General features: G+C 43.0%; 2 protein-coding genes across 11 annotated transcripts in view; both read right to left on the bottom strand.

Moving 5' to 3' along the window:
* LOC100692144 (uncharacterized) overlaps positions 1 to 16396 on the bottom strand; it is a 49777-nt gene extending 33381 nt beyond the window's left edge. For 3 of the 8 annotated variants that reach the window (XM_025897276.1, XM_025897277.1, XM_025897278.1), the window contains exons 1-19: positions 16048 to 16395; positions 11758 to 11896; positions 11513 to 11676; positions 11257 to 11389; positions 11105 to 11172; positions 10927 to 11017; positions 9415 to 9578; positions 9159 to 9291; positions 9007 to 9074; positions 8829 to 8919; positions 7317 to 7480; positions 7061 to 7193; positions 6908 to 6975; positions 6733 to 6823; positions 2169 to 2332; positions 1913 to 2045; positions 1760 to 1827; positions 1585 to 1675; positions 116 to 279 (exon numbers count right to left, since the gene is read on the bottom strand). In XM_025897276.1, the coding sequence (XP_025753061.1) occupies positions 116 to 279; positions 1585 to 1675; positions 1760 to 1827; positions 1913 to 2045; positions 2169 to 2332; positions 6733 to 6823; positions 6908 to 6975; positions 7061 to 7193; positions 7317 to 7480; positions 8829 to 8919; positions 9007 to 9074; positions 9159 to 9291; positions 9415 to 9578; positions 10927 to 11017; positions 11105 to 11172; positions 11257 to 11389; positions 11513 to 11676; positions 11758 to 11896; positions 16048 to 16157 (2237 nt within the window). In that variant the 5' untranslated portion in view covers positions 16158 to 16395. Of the gene's footprint in view, positions 1 to 115; positions 280 to 1584; positions 1676 to 1759; positions 1828 to 1912; positions 2046 to 2168; positions 2333 to 6732; positions 6824 to 6907; positions 6976 to 7060; positions 7194 to 7316; positions 7481 to 8828; positions 8920 to 9006; positions 9075 to 9158; positions 9292 to 9414; positions 9579 to 10926; positions 11018 to 11104; positions 11173 to 11256; positions 11390 to 11512; positions 11677 to 11757; positions 11897 to 16047 lie in introns of all 8 variants that reach the window. The other 5 variants (XM_025897279.1, XM_025897280.1, XM_019366702.2 and 2 more) reach the window with 4 other exon arrangements.
* A 1172-nt stretch (positions 16397 to 17568) lies between these two features.
* Positions 17569 to 23097, bottom strand: LOC100700343 (interferon-induced, double-stranded RNA-activated protein kinase). 3 transcript variants are annotated; one of them, XM_019366706.2, is made up of 17 exons: positions 22779 to 23097; positions 21775 to 21913; positions 21523 to 21686; positions 21268 to 21400; positions 21031 to 21098; positions 20860 to 20923; positions 20542 to 20585; positions 20391 to 20435; positions 20345 to 20360; positions 20018 to 20076; positions 19816 to 19935; positions 19582 to 19710; positions 19285 to 19489; positions 19009 to 19152; positions 18628 to 18726; positions 18330 to 18392; positions 17569 to 18213 (listed from the first exon to the last, which is right to left on the bottom strand). In XM_019366706.2, the coding sequence occupies exons 1-17, from the start codon at positions 22886 to 22888 to the stop codon at positions 18076 to 18078; spliced, it is 1740 nt and encodes a 579-aa protein (XP_019222251.1). In that variant the 5' UTR covers positions 22889 to 23097; the 3' UTR covers positions 17569 to 18075. The 3 variants fall into 3 exon arrangements, with proteins under 3 accessions (XP_019222251.1, XP_025753067.1, XP_019222250.1); XM_025897282.1 differs by having other exon boundaries at positions 19285 to 19483; positions 20345 to 20435; XM_019366705.2 differs by having other exon boundaries at positions 20345 to 20435; positions 22779 to 23095.
* Positions 23098 to 23283: the final 186 nt, after the last annotated feature.

The following is a 23283-nucleotide window of genomic DNA, read 5'->3' as shown; positions in this document are numbered from 1 at the left end:
TGAAAAAATGTGAATGTTTTAGATCATTACATTGACAGTTTAATAGTGTTGAACATCAGTCAGGTGTTGGTGTCTGAAGATTCAACTGAAATGACAGAGTTTGACATATACTCACTGAGGAATATGAGACGGGCCGTCTTTCTTCACTTCGACATATGAATGGGAACGTTTGGTTTTCTGACAGTAGCGGTTGACAAGACTTTTGAAATCTGTCTCTGTAAAGCTGGTGTCCTTAGAGCTAGGAACCATCTGAACTGAAGCTTCTGCTGCATTGTTTCTCTGTCAAGATAACAAGAAATACATCAGAGAGACAATTGCTCCAGGTTGGTTTTTCATTTCTCTCAAGCATGTTCTAGTTAGGCAAAACTAAACCAATTCTTCGCTCACTTTGAGGTACAGAACTGCACCCCTGCACAGAAGACTCCGCCCCCCGCCCCCAACGACTGGGTGGTGACACTATCCCCAGACAGTGTGAGGAGATCCCTTGGCAGGATCAATCCCCACAAAGCCCCAGGTCCTAGTAACATCCCTGGACAACCACTGAGAGACTGCGCTGTGGAACTCACAGATATCTTCACAGACATCTTTAGTACATCACTGAGCCAGGTTGTGGTTCCTGCGTGCCTCAAAGCCTCCACCATCATTCCTGTACCAAAGAAGTTGTCTTTAACGACTACCATCCTGTCGCACTCACCTCCATCATTATGAAGTGCTTTGAACGGTTCCTCATGCATCAAATCAAGACCTCTCTTCCCCCCAACCTGGATCCAAAACCGCTCCACCGATGATGCAATTTCATCTGCCCTTCACTCAGCCCTCACACATCTGGACACTAAAGACTCATACATTACAATGCTGTTCATAGACTTTAGTTCAGCATTCAACACGACCATTCTCCAGAAACTCATTCACAAACTGGATCTGCTGGGCATCAGCACCTCGCTGAGTAACTGGCTGCTGGGTTTCCTGACAGGAAGACAGCAGACAGTACGGGTCGGCAGCAACACCTCCAGCACTAGAACACTGAACACTGGGGTTCCTTAAGGATGTGTGCTGAGCCCCCTTCTCTTCACTCTGCTGATGCACGACTGCACACCATCACATAGATACAACCTATTCATCAAATTTGCAGATGACACAACTGTGGTAGGTCACAGCAGCAACAATGATGAGACCTACAACAGGAGTAAAGTTAACAATCTGGCCTAGCATTGCAGCAAGAGATGCTCTATAGAGTTGAACTCTGATAAAAATCTGCAGGCAAATACAAAGTTGTTTAGGCATGAAGGTGAAAAGCAGTGTCTTGCACACGATTGTACATCATTTATATTAAAGCCTTGCACCAAAGGCTTTTCATACCTTGACTCGCTTGATGTGTTCCTTGTTATGTTTTCAATGCTCTCATTTAGATTTTAAATGTGGAAAAGTTCTAACTCTAAATATAACATCAACCTCGCATCTTTCCATTGATGAGAGAAGATTAATGATACTAGTGTCACATTGCTTTTTTTAATTTAGTAGGCTAAATGTCGTTTAATCTTTCAGTATCATAGTTTTTACTAAATATTATGAGAAATGACAAACCTGGTCTGTGGGTGGGTTTGATGACTCTTCGAATATTACAGATTCACTTTTATCTGTAGTCAGGCCCTGCGATGAGGACTCAATGGACTCCCTTAGGGAGAAGAAGAGGGGCATTGTTAGCATGCTATGTTCTTTTTATATAGTTATACTGTCCTGGTGTCAGTAAGTGCCTTACTGTGTAACTGATGATGCTAATGATTCAGGTGGAGCACCATCTTCCGATGCTGTTGGCCTGATGGACACCTAAAGCATACAGCAAAATCCTTTATTTTAATGCATATTTCCCCCAAAGGGAAGCCATTAATTAAGATGAAATATATGAAAATACCATGCTGTCCCAGTCTGGCTGTTCCTGAAGAGCAGACCAGGCTAACTCTGCTGCTCTCTGTTTGGCTTCCATGATGCTCTTCCCATCACCCACAGGATATTCCTTGTTGTCAATTATTAATTTGTAGAAAAAACTGTGTTGTGAAAAAATGGGAATGTTTTAGATCATTACATTGACAGTTTAATAGTGTTGAACATCAGTCAGGTGTTGGTGTCTGAAGATTCAACTGAAATGACAGAGTTTGACATATACTCACTGAGGAATATGAGACGGGCCGTCTTTCTTCACTTCGACATATGAATGGGAACGTCTGGTTTTCTGACAGTAGCGGTTGACAAGACTTTTGAAATCTGTCTCTGTAAAGCTGGTGTCCTTAGAGCTAGGAACCATCTGAACTGAAGCTTCTGCTGCATTGTTTCTCTGTCAAGATAACAAGAAATACATCAGAGAGACAATTGCTCCAGGTTGGTTTTTCATTTCTCTCAAGCATGTTCTAGTTAGGAAAAACTAAACCAATTCTTCGCTCACTTTGAGGTACAGAACTGCACCCCTGCACAGAAGACTCCACCCCCCGCCCCCAACGACTGGGTGGTGACACTATCCCCAGACAGTGTGAGGAGATCCCTTGGCAGGATCAATCCCCACAAAGCCCCAGGTCCTAGTAACATCCCTGGACAAGCACTGAGAGACTGCGCTGTGGAACTCACAGATATCTTCACAGACATCTTTAGTACATCACTGAGCCAGGTTGTGGTTCCTGCGTGCCTCAAAGCCTCCACCATCATTCCTGTACCAAAGAAGTTGTCTTTAACGACTACCATCCTGTCGCACTCACCTCCATCATTATGAAGTGCTTTGAACGGTTCCTCATGCATCAAATCAAGACCTCTCTTCCCCCCAACCTGGATCCAAAACCGCTCCACCGATGATGCAATTTCATCTGCCCTTCACTCAGCCCTCACACATCTGGACACTAAAGACTCATACATTACAATGCTGTTCATAGACTTTAGTTCAGCATTCAACACGACCATTCTCCAGAAACTCATTCACAAACTGGATCTGCTGGGCATCAGCACCTCGCTGAGTAACTGGCTGCTGGGTTTCCTGACAGGAAGACAGCAGACAGTACGGGTCGGCAGCAACACCTCCAGCACTAGAACACTGAACACTGGGGTTCCTTAAGGATGTGTGCTGAGCCCCCTTCTCTTCACTCTGCTGATGCACGACTGCACACCATCACATAGATACAACCTATTCATCAAATTTGCAGATGACACAACTGTGGTAGGTCACAGCAGCAACAATGATGAGACCTACAACAGGAGTAAAGTTAACAATCTGGCCTAGCATTGCAGCAAGAGATGCTCTATAGAGTTGAACTCTGATAAAAATCTGCAGGCAAATACAAAGTTGTTTAGGCATGAAGGTGAAAAGCAGTGTCTTGCACATGATTGTACATCATTTATATGTACACCCAATCCTCCCGCAGGCCCACCACCCGCAGGAGGCGCCATAGGGGTCGGGTGCATTGTGTGCTGGGCAGCGGCCAGGAGCAGAGTCCCTGGCGGACTGATCGCTGGCTGCCAAGACTGGCAATAGGGACATGGAATGTCACCTCTCTGGTGGGGAAGGAGCCTGAGTTAGTGCGTGAGGTTGAGAGGTACCGGCTAGATATAGTCGGGCTCACCTCTACGCATGGCTCGGGCTCTGGAACCAGTCTCCTAGAGAGGGGCTGGACTCTGTCTCAGTCTGGAGTTGCCCCTGGTGAGAGGCGGCGGGCTGGGGTGGGTATTCTAATATCCCCTCGGCTTGCTGCCGGTACGTTGGGGTTTTTCCCGATGGATGAGAGGGTTTGTTCCCTGCGCCTTAGGGTCGGGGATAGGGTCCTGACTGTCATCTGCGCTTATGCGCCGAGTGGCAGTTCAGAGTACCCAGCCTTCTTAGAGTCCCTCGGGGGGGTGCTGGAAGGTGCCCCACCGGGAGACTCTGTTGTCCTGCTGGGAGACTTCAATGCTCACGTGGGTAACGACAGCGAGACCTGGAGGGGCGTGATTGGGAGGAACGGCCTCCCTGATCTGAATCCGAGCGGTGTTTTGTTATTGGACTTCTGTGCAAATCACAGTTTGGCCATAACGAACACCTTGTTCGAACATAAGAGTGTCCATAAGTGCACGTGGCACCAGGACGCTCTAGGCCGCAGGTCGATGATCGATTTTGTAATCGTATCACCAGACCTGCGACCATATGTTCTGGACACTCGGGTAAAGAGAGGGACTGAGCTGTCAACTGATCACCACCTGGGGGTGAGTTGGATCAGGTGGCGGGGGAGGACGCTGGACAGACCCGGTGCACCTAAACGCGTAGTGAGGGTGTGCTGGGAATGTCTAGCAGAGGCCCCAGTCTGCGAGATCTTCAACGCACACCTCCGGCAGAGCTTCAACAGCATTCCGAGGGAGACTGGGGACATTGAGTCCGAATGGACCATGTTCAGCGTCTCCATCGCCGAAGCTGCTGCATTGAGCTGCGGCCGCAAGGTGGTTGGTGCCTGCCGTGGTGGTAATCCCCGAACCAAATGGTGGACACCAGAGGTGAAGGGAGCCACCAAGCTGAAGAAGGAGTCCTATCGGGCTTGGTTAGCCTGTGGGACTCCGGAGGCAGCCGACAGGTATCGACAGGCCAAGCGGAATGCGGCTTGGGCAGTGGCTGAAGCAAAAACTCGGGTGTGGGAGGAGTTCGGAGAGGCCATGGAAAAAGACTTTCGGACTGCCTCGAAGAGATTCTGGCAAACCGTCAGGCGTCTCAGGAGGGGAAAGCGGTGCTCTACCTGCACTGTGTATAGTGCTGGCGGAGCGCTACTGACGTCGACTGAGAAAATTGTCAGGCGGTGGAAGGAATACTTCGAGGACCTCCTTAATCCCACTGACACGTCTTCCGAGGAGGAAGCAGAGTCTGGGGATGAGGGGAATGACCCGCCAATTTCCGGGGGCGAGGTCACTGAGGCAGTTAAACAACTCCTTGGTGGCAGAGCCGCTGGTGTTGATGAGGTCCGCCCCGAGTTCCTGAAGGCTCTGGATGTTGTAGGGCTGTCCTGGTTGACACGCCTCTACAATGTTGCGTGGAGATCAGGGGCAGTACCCCTGGACTGGCAGACCGGGGTGGTGGTCCCCATCTTTAAGAAGGGAGACCGGAGGGTGTGTTCCAACTACAGGGGGATCACACTCCTCAGCCTCCCTGGGAAAGTCTATGCCAGGGTGCTGGAAAGGAGAGTTCGTCCGTTAGTCGAACCTCGGATACAGGAGGAACAATGCGGTTTTCGTCCTGGTCGCGGAACACTGGACCAGCTCTTTATCCTCTCAAGGATACTTGAGGGTGCATGGGAGTTTGCCCAACCAGTCTACATGTGTTTTGTGGACTTGGAGAAGGCATTCGACCGTGTCCCTTGGGGTGTCCTGTGGGAGGTGTTGCGGGAGTATGGGGTGTCTGGCCCACTGCTACGGGCCATTCGATCCCTATACAACCGTTGCAAGAGTTTGGTTCGCATTGCCGGCAATAAGTCGGACTCGTTTCCAGTGGGTGATGGGCTCCGCCAGGGCTGCCCTTTGTCACCGGTTCTGTTCATAATTTTTATGGACAGGATTTCTAGGCGCAGCCAAGTGGCGGAGGGCTTTCACTTCGGTGGCCTCAGAATCTCATCTCTGCTTTTTGCGGATGATGTGGTTCTGTTGGCTTCATCAGGTGAAGGCCTCCAACTCGCACTGGAGCGGTTCGCAGCCGAGTGTGAAGCAGCAGGAATGAGGATCAGCACCTCCAAATCTGAGGCCATGGTTCTCAGCCGGAAAAGGGTGAAGTGCCCACTCCGGGTCGGGGATGAGTTCCTGCCCCAAGTGGAGGAGTTCAAGTATCTCGGGGTCTTGTTCGCGAGTGATGGGAGAAGGGAGCCGGAGATCGACAGACGGATTGGTGCTGCGGCTGCAGTGATGCGGACGCTGCACCGGTCCGTCGTGGTGAAGAGGGAGCTGAGTGTAAAAGCGAAGCTCTCAATTTACCGGTCGATCTACGTCCCTACCCTCACCTATGGCCACGAGCTGTGGGTAGTGACCGAAAGAACGAGATCGCGGATACAAGCGGCAGAAATGAGCTTCCTCCGAAGGGTGGCTGGCCTCTCCCTTAGAGATAGGGTGAGAAGTTCGGCCATCCGGGAGGGGCTCAGAGTAGAGCCGCTGCTCCTCCGCATCGAAAGGAGCCAGTTGAGGTGGTTCGGGCATCTGACAAGGATGCCTCCTGGGCGCGTCCTGGGTGAGGTGTTCCGGGCATGTCCCACCGGGAGGAGGCCCCGGGGCAGACCCAGGACACGCTGGAGAGATTATATCTCTCGGCTGGCCTGGGAACGCCTTGGTGTTCCCCCGGATAAGCTGGAGGAGGTGGCTGGGGAGAGGGAGGTCTGGGCTTCTCTGCTTAGGCTGCTGCCCCCGCGACCCGGCCTCGGATAAAGCGGATGAAGATGGATGGATGGATGGATTATATTAAAGCCTTGCACCAAAGGCTTTTCATACCTTGACTCGCTTGATGTGTTCCTTATATTGTTTTCAATGCTCTCATTTTTGACAGCATTGTTAGGGAATAAAGTGAAGATATTTTATAGATTTTAAATGTGGAAAAGTCCTAACTCTAAATATAACATCAACCTCGCATCTTTCCATTGATGAGAGAAGATTAATGATACTAGTGTCACATTGCTTTTTTTAATTTAGTAGGCTAAATGTCGTTTAATCTTTCAGTATCATAGTTTTTACTAAATATTATGAGAAGTGACAAACCTGGTCTGTGGATGGGTTTGATGACTCTTCAAATATTACAGATTCACTTTTATCTGTAGTCAGGCCCTGCGATGAGGACTCAATGGACTCCCTTAGGGAGAAGAAGAGGGGCATTGTTAGCATGCTATGTTCTTTTTATATAGTTATACTGTCCTGGTGTCAGTAAGTGCCTTACTGTGTAACTGATGATGCTAATGATTCAGGTGGAGCACCATCTTCCGATGCTGTTGGCCTGATGGACACCTAAAGCATACAGCAAAATCCTTTATTTTAATGCATATTTCCCCCAAAGGGAAGCCATTAATTAAGATGAAATATATGAAAATACCATGCTGTCCCAGTCTGGCTGTTCCTGAAGAGCAGACCAGGCTAACTCTGCTGCTCTCTGTTTGGCTTCCATGATGCTCTTCCCATCACCCACAGGATATTCCTTGTTGTCAATTATTAATTTGTAGAAAAAACTGTGTTGTGAAAAAATGTGAATGTTTTAGATCATTACATTGACAGTTTAATAGTGTTGAACATCAGTCAGGTGTTGGTGTCTGAAGATTCAACTGAAATGACAGAGTTTGACATATACTCACTGAGGAATATGAGACGGGCCGTCTTTCTTCACTTCGACATATGAATGGGAACGTCTGGTTTTCTGACAGTAGCGGTTGACAAGACTTTTGAAATCTGTCTCTGTAAAGCTGGTGTCCTTAGAGCTAGGAACCATCTGAACTGAAGCTTCTGCTGCATTGTTTCTCTGTCAAGATAACAAGAAATACATCAGAGAGACAATTGCTCCAGGTTGGTTTTTCATTTCTCTCAAGCATGTTCTAGTTAGGAAAAACTAAACCAATTCTTCGCTCACTTTGAGGTACAGAACTGCACCCCTGCACAGAAGACTCCACCCCCCGCCCCCAACGACTGGGTGGTGACACTATCCCCAGACAGTGTGAGGAGATCCCTTGGCAGGATCAATCCCCACAAAGCCCCAGGTCCTAGTAACATCCCTGGACAAGCACTGAGAGACTGCGCTGTGGAACTCACAGATATCTTCACAGACATCTTTAGTACATCACTGAGCCAGGTTGTGGTTCCTGCGTGCCTCAAAGCCTCCACCATCATTCCTGTACCAAAGAAGTTGTCTTTAACGACTACCATCCTGTCGCACTCACCTCCATCATTATGAAGTGCTTTGAACGGTTCCTCATGCATCAAATCAAGACCTCTCTTCCCCCCAACCTGGATCCAAAACCGCTCCACCGATGATGCAATTTCATCTGCCCTTCACTCAGCCCTCACACATCTGGACACTAAAGACTCATACATTACAATGCTGTTCATAGACTTCAGTTCAGCATTCAACACGACCATTCCCCAGAAACTCATTCACAAACTGGATCTGCTGGGCATCAGCACCTCGCTGTGTAACTGGCTGCTGGGTTTCCTGACAGGAAGACAGCAGAGAGTACGGGTCGGCAGCAACACCTCCAGCACTAGAACACTGAACACTGGGGTTCCTTAAGGATGTGTGCTGAGCCCCCTTCTCTTCACTCTGCTGATGCACGACTGCACACCATCACATAGATCCAACCTATTCATCAAATTTGCAGATGACACAACTGTGGTAGGTCACAGCAGCAACAATGATGAGACCTACAACAGGAGTAAAGTTAACAATCTGGCCTAGTACTGCAGCAAGAGATGCTCTATAGAGTTGAACTCTGATAAAAATCTGCAGGCAAATACAAAGTTGTTTAGGCATGAAGGTGAAAAGCAGTGTCTTGCACATGATTGTACATCATTTATATTAAAGCCTTGCACCAAAGGCTTTTCATACCTTGACTCGCTTCATGTGTTCCTTGTATTGTTTTCAATGCTCTCATTTTCAACAGCATTGTTAGGAAATAAAGTGAAGATATTTTATAGATTTTAAATGTGGAAAAGTCCTAACTCTGAATATAACATCAACCTCGCATCTTTCCATTGATGAGAGAAGATTAATGATACTCACTAGTGTCACATTGCTTTTTTTAATTTAGTAGGCTAAATGTCGTTTAATCTTTCAGTATCATAGTTTTTAGCAAATATTTTGAGAAATGACAAACCTGGTCTGTGGGTGGGTTTGATGACTCGTCGAATATTACAGATTCACTTTTATCTGTAGTCAGGCCCTGCGATGAGGACTCAATGGACTCCCTTAGGGAGAAGAAGAGGGGCATTGTTAGCATGCTATGTTCTTTTTATATAGTTATAATACTGTTCTGGTGTCAGTAAGTGCCTTACTGTGTAACTGATGATGCTAATGATTCAGGTGGAGCACCATCTTCCGATGCTGTTGGCCTGATGGACACCTAAAACACACAGCAAAATCCTTTATTTTGTGCATATTTCCCCCAAAGGGAAGCCATTAATTAAGATAAAATATATGAAAATACCATGCTGTCCCAGTCTGGCTGTTCCTGAAGAGCAGACCAGGCTAACTCTGCTGCTCTCTGTTTGGCTTCCATGGCGCTCTTCCCATCACCCACAGGATATTCCTTGTTGTCAATTATTAATTTGTAGAAAAAACTGTGTTGTGAAAAAATGGGAATGTTTTAGATCATTACATTGACAGTTTAATATTGTTGAACATCAGTCCGGTGTTGGTGTCTGAAGATTCAACTGAGAGGACAGAGTTTGACATATACTCACTGAGGAATATGAGACGGGCCGTCTTTCTTCACTTCAACATATGAATGGGAACGTTTAGTTTTCTGACAGTAGCGGTTGACAAGACTTTTGAAATCTGTCTCCGTAAAGCTGGTGTCCTTAGAGCTAGGAACCATCTGAACTGAAGCTTCTGCTGCATTGTTTCTCTGTCAAGATAACAAGAAACACATCAGAGAGACAATTGCCCCAGGTTGGTTTTTCATTTCTCTCAAGCATGTTCTAGTTAGGCAAAACTAAACCAATTCTTCGCTCACTTTGAGGTACAGAACTGCACCCCTGCACAGAAGACTCCGCCCCCCGCCCCCAACGACTGGGTGGTGACACTATCCCCAGACAGTGTGAGGAGATCCCTTGGCAGGATCAATACCCACAAAGCCCCAGGTCCTAGTAACATCCCTGGACAAGCACTGAGAGACTGCGCTGTGGAACTCACAGATATCTTCACAGACATCTTTAGTACATCACTGAGCGAAGTTGGGGTTCCTGCTTGCCTCAAAGCCTCCACCATCATTCCTGCACCAAAGAAGTTGTCTTTAACGACTACCATCCTGTCGCACTCACCTCCATCATTATGAAGTGCTTTGAACGGTTACTCATGCATCAAATCAAGACATCTCTTCCCCACAACCTGGATCCAAAACCGCTCCACCGATGATGCAATTTCATCTGCCCTTCACTCAGCCCTCACACATCTGGACACTAAAGACTCATACACTACAATGCTGTTCATAGACTTCAGTTCAGCATTCAACACGACCATTCCCCAGAAACTCATTCACAAACTGGATCTGCTGGGCATCAGCACCTCGCTGAGTAACTGGCTGCTGGGTTTCCTGACAGGAAGACAGCAGAGAGTACGGGTCGGCAGCAACACCTCCAGCACTAGAACACTGAACACTGGGGTTCCTTAAGGATGTGTGCTGAGCCCCCTTCTCTTCACTCTGCTGATGCACGACTGCACACCATCACATAGATCCAACCTATTCATCAAATTTGCAGATGACACAACTGTGGTAGGTCACATCAGCAACAATGATGAGACCTACAACAGGAGTAAAGTTAACAATCTGGCCTAGCATTGCAGCAAGAGATGCTCTATAGAGTTGAACTCTGATAAAAATCTGCAGGCAAATACAAAGTTGTTTAGGCATGAAGGTGAAAAGCAGTGTCTTGCACACGATTGTACATCATTTATATTAAAGCCTTGCACCAAAGGCTTTTCATACCTTGACTCGCTTGATGTGTTCCTTGTTATGTTTTCAATGCTCTCATTTTCAACAGCATTGTTAGGGAATAAAATGAAGATATTTTATAGATTTTAAATGTGGAAAAGTCCTAACTCTGAATATAACATCAACCTCACATCTTTCCATTGATGAGAGAAGATTAATGATACTCACTAGTGTCGCATTGCTTTTTTTAATTTAGTAGGCTAAATGTCGTTTAATCTTTGAGTATCATAGTTTTTACTAAATATTATGAGAAATGACAAACCTGGTCTGTGGGTGGGTTTGATGACTCTTCGAATATTACAGATTCACTTTTATCTGTAGTCAGGCCCTGCGATGAGGACTCAATGGACTCCCTTAGGGAGAAGAAGAGGGGCATTGTTAGCATGCTATGTTCTTTTTATATAGTTATAATACTGTCCTGGTGTCAGTAAGTGCCTTACTGTGTAACTGATGATGCTAATGAGTCAGGTGGAGCACCATCTTCCAATGCTGTTGGCCTGACGGACACCTAAAACACACAGCAAAATCATTTATTTTGTGCATATTTCCCCCAAAGGGAAGCCATTAATTAAGATGAAATATATAAAAATACCTTGCTGTCCCAGTCTGGCTGCTCCTGAAGAGCAGAGCAGGCTAACTCTGCTGCTCTCTGTTTGGCTTCCATGATGCTCTTCCCATCACCCACAGGATATTCCTTGTTGTCAATTATTAATTTGTAGAAAAAACTGTGTTGTGAAAAAATGGGAATGTTTTAGATCATTACATTGACAGTTTAATATTGTTGAACATCAGTCAGGAGTTGGTGACTCAAGATTCAACTGAAATTACGGATTTTGACGTAGACTCACAGAGGAATGTGAGAGGGGCCGTCTTTCTTCACTTTAACATATGAATCGGAGCGTTTGGTTCTCTGACAGTAGTCGTTGATAAGGCCTATGAAATTTGTCTCTGTAAAGCTGGTGTCCTTAGAGCTAAGAATCATCTGAACTGAAGCTTCTGCTGCAGTGTTTCTCTGTCAAGATAATAAGAAATACATCACAATTGCCCCAGGTTGGTTTTTCATTTCTCTCAGCAAAAACGAACATTATCTTACAGATTCCACTGAGTCCTGATGACCAAGCTGAGACAGGCTTTCCAGAGCATTTTTTGCTGCATTTTGCTTTGCTTCCTTCTTGGTCTTCCCCTCACCACTGGGGTAGGCTTTACCATCTATGACTGCACTCAGGTAGAATCTGTAAAGACATGAGAGTTTTGTTATATACTGCTCAAAAAAATTAAAGGAACAATTTGAAAACACATCAGGTCTCAAAGGGAAATTAATCATGCTGCATATTTATTCTGATGTGGACTGGGTAAGATGTTAAGAATGAGAGGATACCACATCATTTGATAAAAAAGAAAATTATCAACCTACAGAGGGTTGAATTCATAGATAAACAAAAAATTAAAGTGAAAAAATAATGCAACCGGCTAGTGAACTTTGCTGAACTTTTGCAGCAACTCATAATGGTACTTAGTAGTTTGTATGGCCCCCACATGCTTTTATGCATAAACAACATCATCCTCCTAATGATACAGCGGCTGGTGTACTCTGGGATCTCCTCTCAGATGTGGACTAGGGCATCAGATCTCTTAGCTCCTGGAGAGTTTGAGTTGCAACCTGGCAGTGACAGATGGACCAAAACATAATGTCCCAGAGGTGTTCTACTGGAGCGTGGGGGCCAGTCAATCCATTCCTTCCTTCTACAGGAACTACATGCATGCTCTCACCATATGAAAGATTGTAGTGCACCAGGAAGAACCCAGGACACACTGCACCACTGTAGGATTTGACAATGGGTCCACAGATTTCATCTCCATACCTAATATACTCCTAAAGTAACTGCCTGTCTCCTAGAATCTCTTCCATGCTCTTGAGACTGTGCTGAGAGAGACAGGAAACCTTCTGGCAATGGCACGTATTGATGTGCCAGCATGAAGGAGTTGGACTACCTGTGGAACTTCTGTAGGATCCAGGTATCGCCTCGTGCTACCAGTTGTGAAACTCACCCTAGCAAAATGCAAAACTAGTGAAAAAAATGTTAGAAAAGATGAGGAGGACAAAAGTGTCAGTGTCCTCCATGTGTAAAACCATTCCTGTTTTGGGGCTTGAGTCATTGTCGTCCCTCTAGAGGACTGGTTGTTAATTTCATTAACACCAAAGTAGCTGAAACTGATTAACAGCCCTCTTTGCTACTTAACTGACCAGATCAATAACTATAAGTTTAACTCACTTGATGCTAAACTCTAATTAAAAATTGTTACTTTTTTGAGCACTGTACAAGCAAGACTTAACATGATCTTACAGGGCTCCAGGTGCAATAAATGACATGAAAATGTTCAATACCATTTTCCGCCTCTTGGAAGCAATATATCTAACTGTGTGAAAAAACTGAAGCCCTGATTGCACAAATGCTTTCTTTTCTTTTGGCTGCCCTTTAGGGGTCATTACAGTAGATCAGCTGCCTCCATCTCCCACTGTCAGAAACATCTTCTTCTGTCACACCAACCCTCTGCATGTCGCCCCTCACTACATCCACGAATCTTCTGTGTGGTCTTCCTGTTTTTCTCCTGCCTGGCAGTTCAATCTTCAACATCTATTGCCAGTGTATCCATCCTCCTCCTCCTCTCCACTGTCCCTCCGATGTACTCATTTGTAATACTGTCCTTTGTGGTCACTTCCCGTGAAAATCTTTGCATCTGCAACTCTGCCAACTCCAGCCCCTGTCCCCTCAACCACAGGATATTTGTTGGCAATTTGTAAAAAACTGCGTTGTGAAACAGTAAGAATACTTATATATATGTATATTGACTCAATCTGTTTTCCATTTTGTGCAACGTTGTATTCTTTTTGTATTGTTTTTCTAAAATATCGTCTTCCAGGGGCGATTTTAGCCCATTTTTGGGGGTGCTTCAGCACCCCCAAAATGAATCAAAGCAACCCCAAAGATTTCTTACTTTTTTTGGACAATATTTGCTGTCTGTGTGACACACTGATAAAAATATAAAAACCATACAGTACTTGGTTGAAACATAACATTTTAACAACAAAAGTATAGATAACACCCCCCCTCCCAAAATGGTTTGTTCCAGCTCGGCTCTCCCTTACTCTGGCTCTAGCTCTGTTGCTGCCAGAGCGGCAGCAGACGCAGCGGAGCGGAGGTGTAAGTGCCTGGCTTAAAACAGGACATATTAGCTGCATTTAACCTTCAGTTACTCTTTATATAGTTAGGTAGGAGTCAGGCCATGTTTCTTTTTAGCTGAAAAACATTACACCAGGTAACCTGCAGTGTTGAAAACATGTTTTCCGACAATGTTTGCTACCCTACAATCCGTCCTACTCTGTAGTAAAATCAGCGACATTTGACCGTCCTGTTGCTCCCATTGAAATTTATATAGCATATTTAAAATCTAAAACTAAAAATTGTCCATAGCCTACTGTTGTTACCACTGTCCTGTTTGAAATGGATACTAACTAGCTAACTGACTGAATGCCCATTAACCTTAAAACTACGGTTGTGTGTGTGTGTGTGTGTGTGTGTGTGTGTGTGTGTGTGTTTGTGTACAGAGAGACAGCCAGGTTCATAAGGGATATAAGGAAGTTTTTTCAAAAAAAGGAGCCACATTCAGGTAAAAGTGTAAAATCAAATGATCCGTCAATAAAGGATAATGTTGGATCAGTGTTTCAGTATTTATATCCTTTATTAGATGTTCATGTGGTTTGGTTATTTGCCTTTTGGTTGAAAGTAGACTGAGAGAGGACTTTTTGTTAGTGATCTTAATAGTATTTTTTCATATTAATGTAATTTTTCATCTAATTGAATCCAATCTATTTGTGTATGATTGTCAGTCCAAAGAGGGAGAGAGGAAAGAGGGGAACATGAGGAGAAAGGTCAGGAAGAACCAGGTAAGAAAACAGACAGGGAACAGTGACAGGCAAAACAGAAACTGTTAAACTGACAAAGAGAAAAAACCTGATTTTACTCACACAATCAGGAAGTTGTGCTCTCCCTATATAAAAGCTGCTATACAGAATCTGCAAAACAAACTGGGTTGAAACATTTTTGACCCTCTTTAACAACATTCCAACATAACATTATCATTGATTGGGGAGATTAAAATTAATGATCTATTTTTATGTGGTTCAGCCACAACTCTACTAAAACCTCAGCCAGTAATAGGTAGGCCAACTTTTGGACCGTCCAGTTGTCTGTATGACTGCTGCAGTACAGTATCAGAAAGTGCCAAACAGCCCTGGTGGAGTGAGGAGCTGTAAAGAGAAGCAGATGCTCTGTTTATATTCTAAAAGTGTTTTAAGCTTGTTTCAAAGATTCTGTACAGCAGCTTTAAATGTTTTCCAAAAGCACACATACACTTATCAGTGTTTCTCAAACCTTTTACAGTGTGTACCACCTGAGAAAAATGTCAAGCTCTCCCAAGTACCACTATGAAAGCATGAAACTCATAAATCTTACAACACAAAATTAGTATTATTAAATTAGTAAAATTAATATCTGCAGTAAAGATTTTTATTTGTAATAATTTATTCTGTTTTGGGAGTGTTTTTTATGTATCTGTATTATATTATACACACACACATTAAAAGTGAATCTCTGTCCAAATGCACTCAGTTTACTTCTTACTCACTATGAGTATCATTCATTATTCTCCCCCAGTAATTAAGGTTAGGATATCTATTTTTTTTTATTCCAATCCATTCTTCTTTTGCAGCATTTAAATAACCTTTATCAGATTTGATGGTTTTGTTACAGACTTTTCAAAAAAAGTGTTTTGCCTTTCTTTCACAAATGTGGGATTAAATTGTGTTAAAATGTACAAAACAGTGATGTCATGTTTTGAGACGAGGACCCAGGCACAGAGAGACTTGATGAATTTAAGAATCTTATGATTTAATAAAGAAATTTGCAGACTTGCACAGAGATGGTAAAATTATGATGACTAATAACGGAGACGAAGACAACAGACGATGAGGACAGGGAGGAACAGGGGTTTAAATGCACCCAGGAGACAGTCAGAGGGAACTCGGGACAACTGGAGACATTTAAGGATGCAGGGACTGACAGAGACGGGGAAGAAGCCTCATCGTGACGAGTAAAGTTTATCTTGCCTGGCTGGGCAGCTCTCTGGGTGCTCAGCACCCCCAAAGCTCTGATCCTAGAATCGCCCCTGTCGTCTTCTATCTTAAAAACTGTTTATTACAACTTTAAGTATAAACTTGTGCACTGCCATTCTGACTGACACGCCTATGAGTATTTGACTTTGAAGCCCCACCAATACTAGTCCTTTCATTCGAGATTTAATATCGGAAAAGTGTTCAACTTACACTTTATCATGTGGCGGTCCGTCAGAGCGGATTTCTTCGTACCTCACTTCAAATTTACGCGTATTTGCGTATTCGTTTAGTTTAGTAACGGAGTTTGCAGTATCCATCATAAATGACTCAGCAAGTTGCACAGAATTGTAAGAAGACCGTGAAAAGCTCAGGATCCTTATCTCTTCTCCCCTTCCATCTGATTTCTGCGCCTGTCTTTGGACTGTCTCTGTGACCGCTTTCGAGTCAGATGCTCTTGAGTATTTATAGGTTTCGATTTCTTCAAACTGTTTCACACTGTGGTCGTGAGCCCTCACAGGCGAAGTCACAGTCAAGCTAGCCGCACCCACAATCTTGTTGCACTTTTCTTACGCATATTACGGTCGACTGACTTGGAAACACGGGAGTCTTCTGTATACTGGCATTTTTCACTATTTTACTTCAGGAGTAAAATAGTTTATTTATACTGGCTTAGAAACAGGACCAGTCGGCACCCGTACCGTAATATGCATAAGAAAAGTGCAACAAGATTGTAGGTGCGGCTAGCTTGACTGTGACTTCGCCTGTGAGGGCTCACTTGATTTCACGTAGCCTACGTGGTATTTCACATTTTATAACAAACGAAACTGAAGATGAGCGCCTACAGGTGTCATGCCTGTCCAGATTTGTATGGCCTCCTCAAAACACACGGATTGAAATAAAACCGACGAGCCAACTTTTAAATATATTCGTAAAATTAATATGTTTCTTATTCATGTACGTCCTGAAAAGGTCAAATAATCCACTTACACATGATGGTAACGGTGTCAGCAACCTCAGAGTTTGCCTTGCCGAAATATGCATGCCCTGCTATATCAAAGAACCAGACAGTTATGAGTGATATAACACTTTCTACATAATCACACATATTCTCTGAGCTACTGGTGTGAGTTTCATATATATAAGACAATTTCTGGGTTGAAAACACACGGGGTGCAGATTTAGGCATGCCCTGGCCACTGGGCAACTTCCGTCGCGATTATTTTTGGTCTAAAGCAACACTCAGCAGGACTCCTGTGAGGAAAAACTTGAAACTACAATGTGAAGAAGGACTGAAGAAGGACTACAAAATGCGTATCTTAATTCACGAGCTGTTCATTCATTAGATTAAAACGCCTTGAGCTGTCATGTCGTTTTTCCCCATAATACCTAAAATCCATGCTAAATGAGTTATTCTCTTTGCAGTATAGCCATGGTTTTCCATATTACTAGACTGCTGAGACCACTGCACTGACGCCTGGGACTGGTGGAGGCTTTGGAAAATGTTATCAGCTAGCTAAAAAGTTCAATCAGACTCAGTTTTTGCAACCAAGCAACACAACACTCTTCAGCAAAGCATGAAGTTTCTCCTGATATGTACCCAGACTCTTGCACTATGGTAGCTGGGATAGGCTCCAGCCCCATGCGACCCTGTTAAGTAGAAGAGGATGGAAATAATATTTTATTTGTTAAAAAAATACTGGTGGCTTGAGTAAGAGAGACAAACAAAGCACCTTCTAAGAGACGAGTTCTGTTTATTAAACACTTTTTTAAAATTATGCCATCCCCTCTGAATACAATATTAAGGACCCTTCTTCCATGATTACATGACACGTTTCTGATTAATATCATAATTAAAATGAAAAAAAGAAAAGAAAAAAGTTAACAAATCATATCGAGTGTGAATCAAGTCAAAAAGGTTAAGGAGCGTTTTCAAGGTTCTCCCAGACATGGCGTGCTTTCCATTATAGTAATTCAGCATAATGCTCCAGCTCGTTCAAGAATGCACTGGTCAACAGTAACAAATCACCTACACAAAGAGGCTGATTTGAATAAATAGTTCTTTTCTAAAATCATGATACAGTTTGAGTTCATGTTTCATTCAATTAAAAAAAACTGCCCTTGATTGCTCACAAGGCCTTAAGCCCCACCACATTAGCACTAAACCACGTCATTATAAACGTTAAACATTATAAACACACATGAGAAGACTAAGCTCTCCAGAAGCTCTCCATCTGTAATTCAGACAGTTCGATTTTCCTGATGCATGTTTTTCTTAACACTTGATGTCTGAGTGAACTTCTCCAGCTCTGCCTTCAGCTGTTTTGCTTCAGGCCGCTCTTCTGGCTTTGCACACAGCATTGACTGAATTATTTTCATCTGTAAGAAACAACAATATGACTGAGTTATGTTTTGTTCAGACCACCGACTAATTTTCTAAAACTTAGGACATCTATTCATGAATATAGTATCTAGTAAGAGTTTTGATAATCTACCTCTTGGGGAAAGGTCACAGAGAACTCTTTGGGGAATTTCTGGCTTCTGATATCTTGCCAAATCTGGTATTTATGCAGTGATAAGAGGACAAAAGAGGATGTTAGTGTACAATACAAACTTTGAACTATGATCTATTAAGCATTCCAAATAATCTACTTTTTAAACAAGCTTTTATACTATCACAAGAAATCAGCTACTATAATCACAGGCCAGGCAATATGACAACATAGTTATGGCACAAATTTTTAAAATAAAATTAGACCTTGTTGTAGCCTTATGTTTATGAAACATACTCACCTCTACTTTTTCCCTTACTGTGAAAAGCTTCCAAAAAAGTTCAAAGAATATCAGCCCCAAAGCAAATACATCCACCTTCTGGTCGTAGTTTGTCCCGCTCTTGTGTGATGAAAAAGTAAAAAGTAAATTAAAATAATAATTCTCCCACTTGCAATGCATTTTGACTGCCCTATTATATGCAATCTGCTGCTACTACCACTGAAATAATAACATTACTCAAGAAGGGAGAAGGAGAATGTGATTAAAACAGCAAGACTGGTCACTAGGCATTTGGGGGGCAAATTTAAGAGTAGCAAACAGAGTTTAAGCTTGTAAAACGACAACATTCAAACACATGAATTTTAAAGACACATTACAGAACAAACAAATGCTACATCTCACTTGTTCGGGAGCCATGTAAGACTTGGTTCCTGTCCTCTTTGTTCTCTGCATCAGGTTTTCATCATTGGAATCATTTTCACTGGTGACGAGACCAAAGTCCCCGATCTTCACCTCTTTGTCTTTTCCAAACATGATGTTTTCAGGCTGACAATTGAACAATTTAAATTAGTTCACAGCAACTAATGATTTTTAGTGGCAGCACACTGGAACACAGCAGCAGTACATCATGGTGCAGATAAAGTGGTAGTGTAGTGTTGTGGTGATTAAGAGGCTTACCTTAAGGTCCCTGTGGATGAGGCCTTTGGAGTGAATGTATTCCACTCCACTGACTATTTCCTGGGCGATGATCAGACTTTTTTGTCTTCTCTGTGAGTCTGGCGGAGTGTTTTCGTTCTTTTCTTCTATCCACTTTCTAAGTGTTTTGGAGTCACATAACTCCATCTCAATATAGAGGTACTGTGGAGGTGAATTACTCCTATATCTATGAAGAGAAGAATATAGTTAAAAGGTCAGCTTCATAGTCATTTAAAAACAAAAAAGGGACAGCATATTTTACAGGCAGAGAAAACTTACTGGTAATAGCTGTCAGTAGAAGTCGACATGTCATCTTCATATCTGCAATCCTCTCTCCAGCAGCTGTAATATCTAACAATGTTTCTGTGATGGAGTTCTGACAGTGCTGTAACCTCTCGCAGAGCTTTTCTGATCAAAGAATTAAACAAAAGATGACTGAATAAATATCTCAAACTGTCTTTTATTGCATCTGTTACTGAGATGCTTGTATGCTGAATACCACTACATACTTACTCAGTGCTGTGGACAATCTTTACAGCACGATACTGATCCAGCAGTATGTTCTTTGCTCTGTAAACACGACCAAAGCCTCCTTTGCCGAGACGCTCTATAGAGTTGAAGTCTGACAGAAATCTGCAGGCAAATACAATGTTGTTCAGGCATGAAAAGTGATGTCTTGCATGTAATTGTACATCAGTTAAAAGGCTTTTCATACCTTGATTGGACTGATGTTTGCCTTGTATTGTTTTCAATGCTGTCATTGTTGTCAGCATCCTTAGGGAATAAAGTGAAGATATTTTATAGTTTTAAATGTGGAAAAGTCCTAACTCAGTAAATAAGACTATTACAAATGGAAGGGTCAGAGTGCCATTTGTAAGGCCTGCTCTGAATATAACGTTAACCTCGCATCTTTCCATTGATGAGATAAGATTAATGATACTCACTAGTGTCACATTGCTTTTTTTAATTTACAGACTTTAATGAATGTCGTTTAATCTTTGAGTGTCAATATTTTTACTAAATGTTATGAGAAATGACAAACCTGGTCTGTGGATGGGTTTGATGAGTTTTGGAATATTATTGATTCACTTCTATCTGTAGTCAGGCCCTGTGACGAGGACTCAATGGACTCCCTGAGGGAAAAGAAGAGGGATATCATTAGCGTGCTATGTTCTTATTCACAAACTTCTGTGGTCCTCTTTTATTAAAGAGGTTTAAAATTAAGTTCTTGTTGAGTACCTGACAGATGTGCTAGTCTCAGACTCAGATGATATAAAGGATGCCTAAAATGCATAAACAAGTATTTGTTGTTACAGCAAAAATTTGTCATCACGATAAAACATAAACATGGTTCTGCTACTATTGCGTTTTACTATTGTAAGTCAGAGTTGCCTACTATAATATCTTCTGGAAATAGCTGCACAATCGCAAAGTGTACTTTGAATTATGTGAATATTTACAAAAGAGTTTATTATTCTTTTTTAAAACATTTGTTTTTATTGTTATTATGATGATGATTATTGTTATCATTATTATTTTCATTATGATAGGACAGACCTGGGACGTAGAAGGGTTTGATGAGTTACTTGCAGTGTATTGTGATGATGATTCACTGTTATCCCTAGAAAAAGATGATAGATACATTTACTGTACAGCCTGCACTGTACAAGCTACTGAAAGCGTTATTATATAGTTATAATGCTGTTGTGGTGTCAGTGAGTGCCTTACTGTATAACTAATTGTGCCAACGATACAAGTGAAGCACCATCTTCAGATGCTGTTGACCTGATGGACACCTAAAACACACAGAAAACAATAAACATCATTCATTTTATGCATATTTCACCCAAAGGGAAGCATTTGATTAAAATGTCACTACTGTTTATATTCTGCATTGTCTTTAAACAATCTACCACTCTCATGTTTTTGTTTGTTAAAATCAAGGCAGCAGAACATGTTAAATACCTTGCTGTCCCAGTCTGACTGTTCCTGAAGAGCAGACCAGGCTAACTCTGCTGCATTCTGTTTGGCTTCCTTGATGCTCTTCCCTTCACCCACAGGATATTCCTTGTTATCAATTTTTAATTTGTAGAAAAAACTGTGTTGTGAAAAAACGGGAATGTTTAGATCATTACCTTGACAGTTTAATATTGTTGAACATCAGTCCAGAGCTGGTGTCTGAAGGATCAATTCAGATTAGAGAGTTTGTGGTATACTCACAGAGGTTTGTGAGAGGGGCCGTCTCTCCCCACTTCATCGTATGAATGGGAGCGTTTGGTTTTCTGACAATAGTGGTTGACAAGGCCTATGAAATTTGTCTCTGTAAAGCTGGTGTCCTTAGAGCTAAGAACCACCTGAACTGAAGCTTCTGCTGCATTGTTTCTCTGTCAAGATAACAAGAAATACATCAGAGAGACAATTGGCCCAGATTGATTTTTCATTTCTCTCAACCAAAAACGAACATTATCTTACAGATTCCACTGAGTCCTGATGACCAAGCTGAGACAGGCTTTCCAGAGCCTTTTTTGCTGCATTTTGCTTTGCTTCCTTCTTGGTCTTCCCCTCACCACTGGGGTAGGCTTTACCATCTATGACTGCCCTCAGGTTGAATCTGTAAAGACATGAGAGTTTTGTTATATACTGCTCAAATAAAGTATAGGAACAATTTGAAAACATCAGGTCTTAAAGGGAAAAAAACCATGCTGCATATTTATATTGATGTGGACTGGGTAAGAATGAGAGGATGCCACATCATCTGATGAAAAAGAAAATTATCAACCTACAGGGTGCTCTCTATCTCTAGGGGGCACTAAAGAGCAGCCTCCGAACTGCGTCCATCTCCCACTGTCAGAAATATCTACTTCTATCACACCAACCCTCTGCATGTTGCCCCTCACTACATCCACGAATCTTCTTTATGGTCTTCCTGTTTTCCTCCTGCCTGGCAGATCTGTTGTCCAGTATATCCACTATCTTCCTCATCTGCACACGTCCAAGACATTTCAGCCTTGCCTGTCTAATTTTGTCTCCAAACTGCTTAACCTGAGCTCTCCCTCTGATGTACTCATTTGTAATACTGTCCTTTCTGGTCACTTCCAGTGAAAACCTTTGCATCTGCAACTCTGCCAACTCCAGCCCCACCTCTTGTCCCCCCAACCACAGGATATTTGTTGGCAATTTGTGAAAAACTGCGTTGTGAAATAGTAGGAATATATATATGTTCACTCAAATTGTTTTCTTTATGGTACAATGTTGTACTGTTTTTGTATTGTTTTTCGAGTAATATCATCTGCTATCTTATACACTGTTATAACCTTAAAACTTTAAGCATAAGCAGTGCCATTCTGACTGACACACCTATGACTAAATACTTTATTTGACTCTGAAGCCCCACTTCAACCATCGCACCAATTGGAAGAGACCCTCGCCCATTACTGTCTTCATTGGAGATTTAATATCGGAAAAGTTCAACTTACACTTTATCATGTGGCGGTCCGTCAGAGCCAACTTCTTCGTAACTCACTCCAGAGTGCCATTTATGTGCGTATTCGTTTAGTTTACCAACGTAGTTTACAGTATCCATCATTAATGACTCAGCAAGTTGCGCAGAACTATAAGAAGACCGTGAAAAGCTCAGGATCCTTATCTCTTCTCCCCTTCCATCTTAATTCTGCGCCTGTCTTTGGAGTGTCTCAGTGACCACTTTCTATTCCGCTGGTCTTGAGTATTTATAGGTTTCGATTTCTTCAAATCGTTCCCGTGCCCTACGTGGTTTTAAACATATCATAACAAACGAAACTGAAACTGAGCACCTACCGGCCATTGGGCAACTTCCGTCGCGATCATTTTTGCTCTGAAGCAACATTGGAGCCTCAGCAGGACTCTGCTCCTGTGAGAAAAACTTAAATTGGCGGTGCACAAATATCGTGTCTGCTCAGAAACGGTTCATCCCTGCTTAGGCTTCCCCCCCCACACACATGT

The sequence above is a fragment of the Oreochromis niloticus genome, linkage group LG13, assembly GCF_001858045.2.
Source record: "Oreochromis niloticus isolate F11D_XX linkage group LG13, O_niloticus_UMD_NMBU, whole genome shotgun sequence".
In the NCBI taxonomy this organism is placed as follows: domain Eukaryota; kingdom Metazoa; phylum Chordata; class Actinopteri; order Cichliformes; family Cichlidae; genus Oreochromis; species Oreochromis niloticus.
Note: the sequence above shows the minus strand (reverse complement) of the source record. Positions and strands in the feature narration are given on the sequence as shown.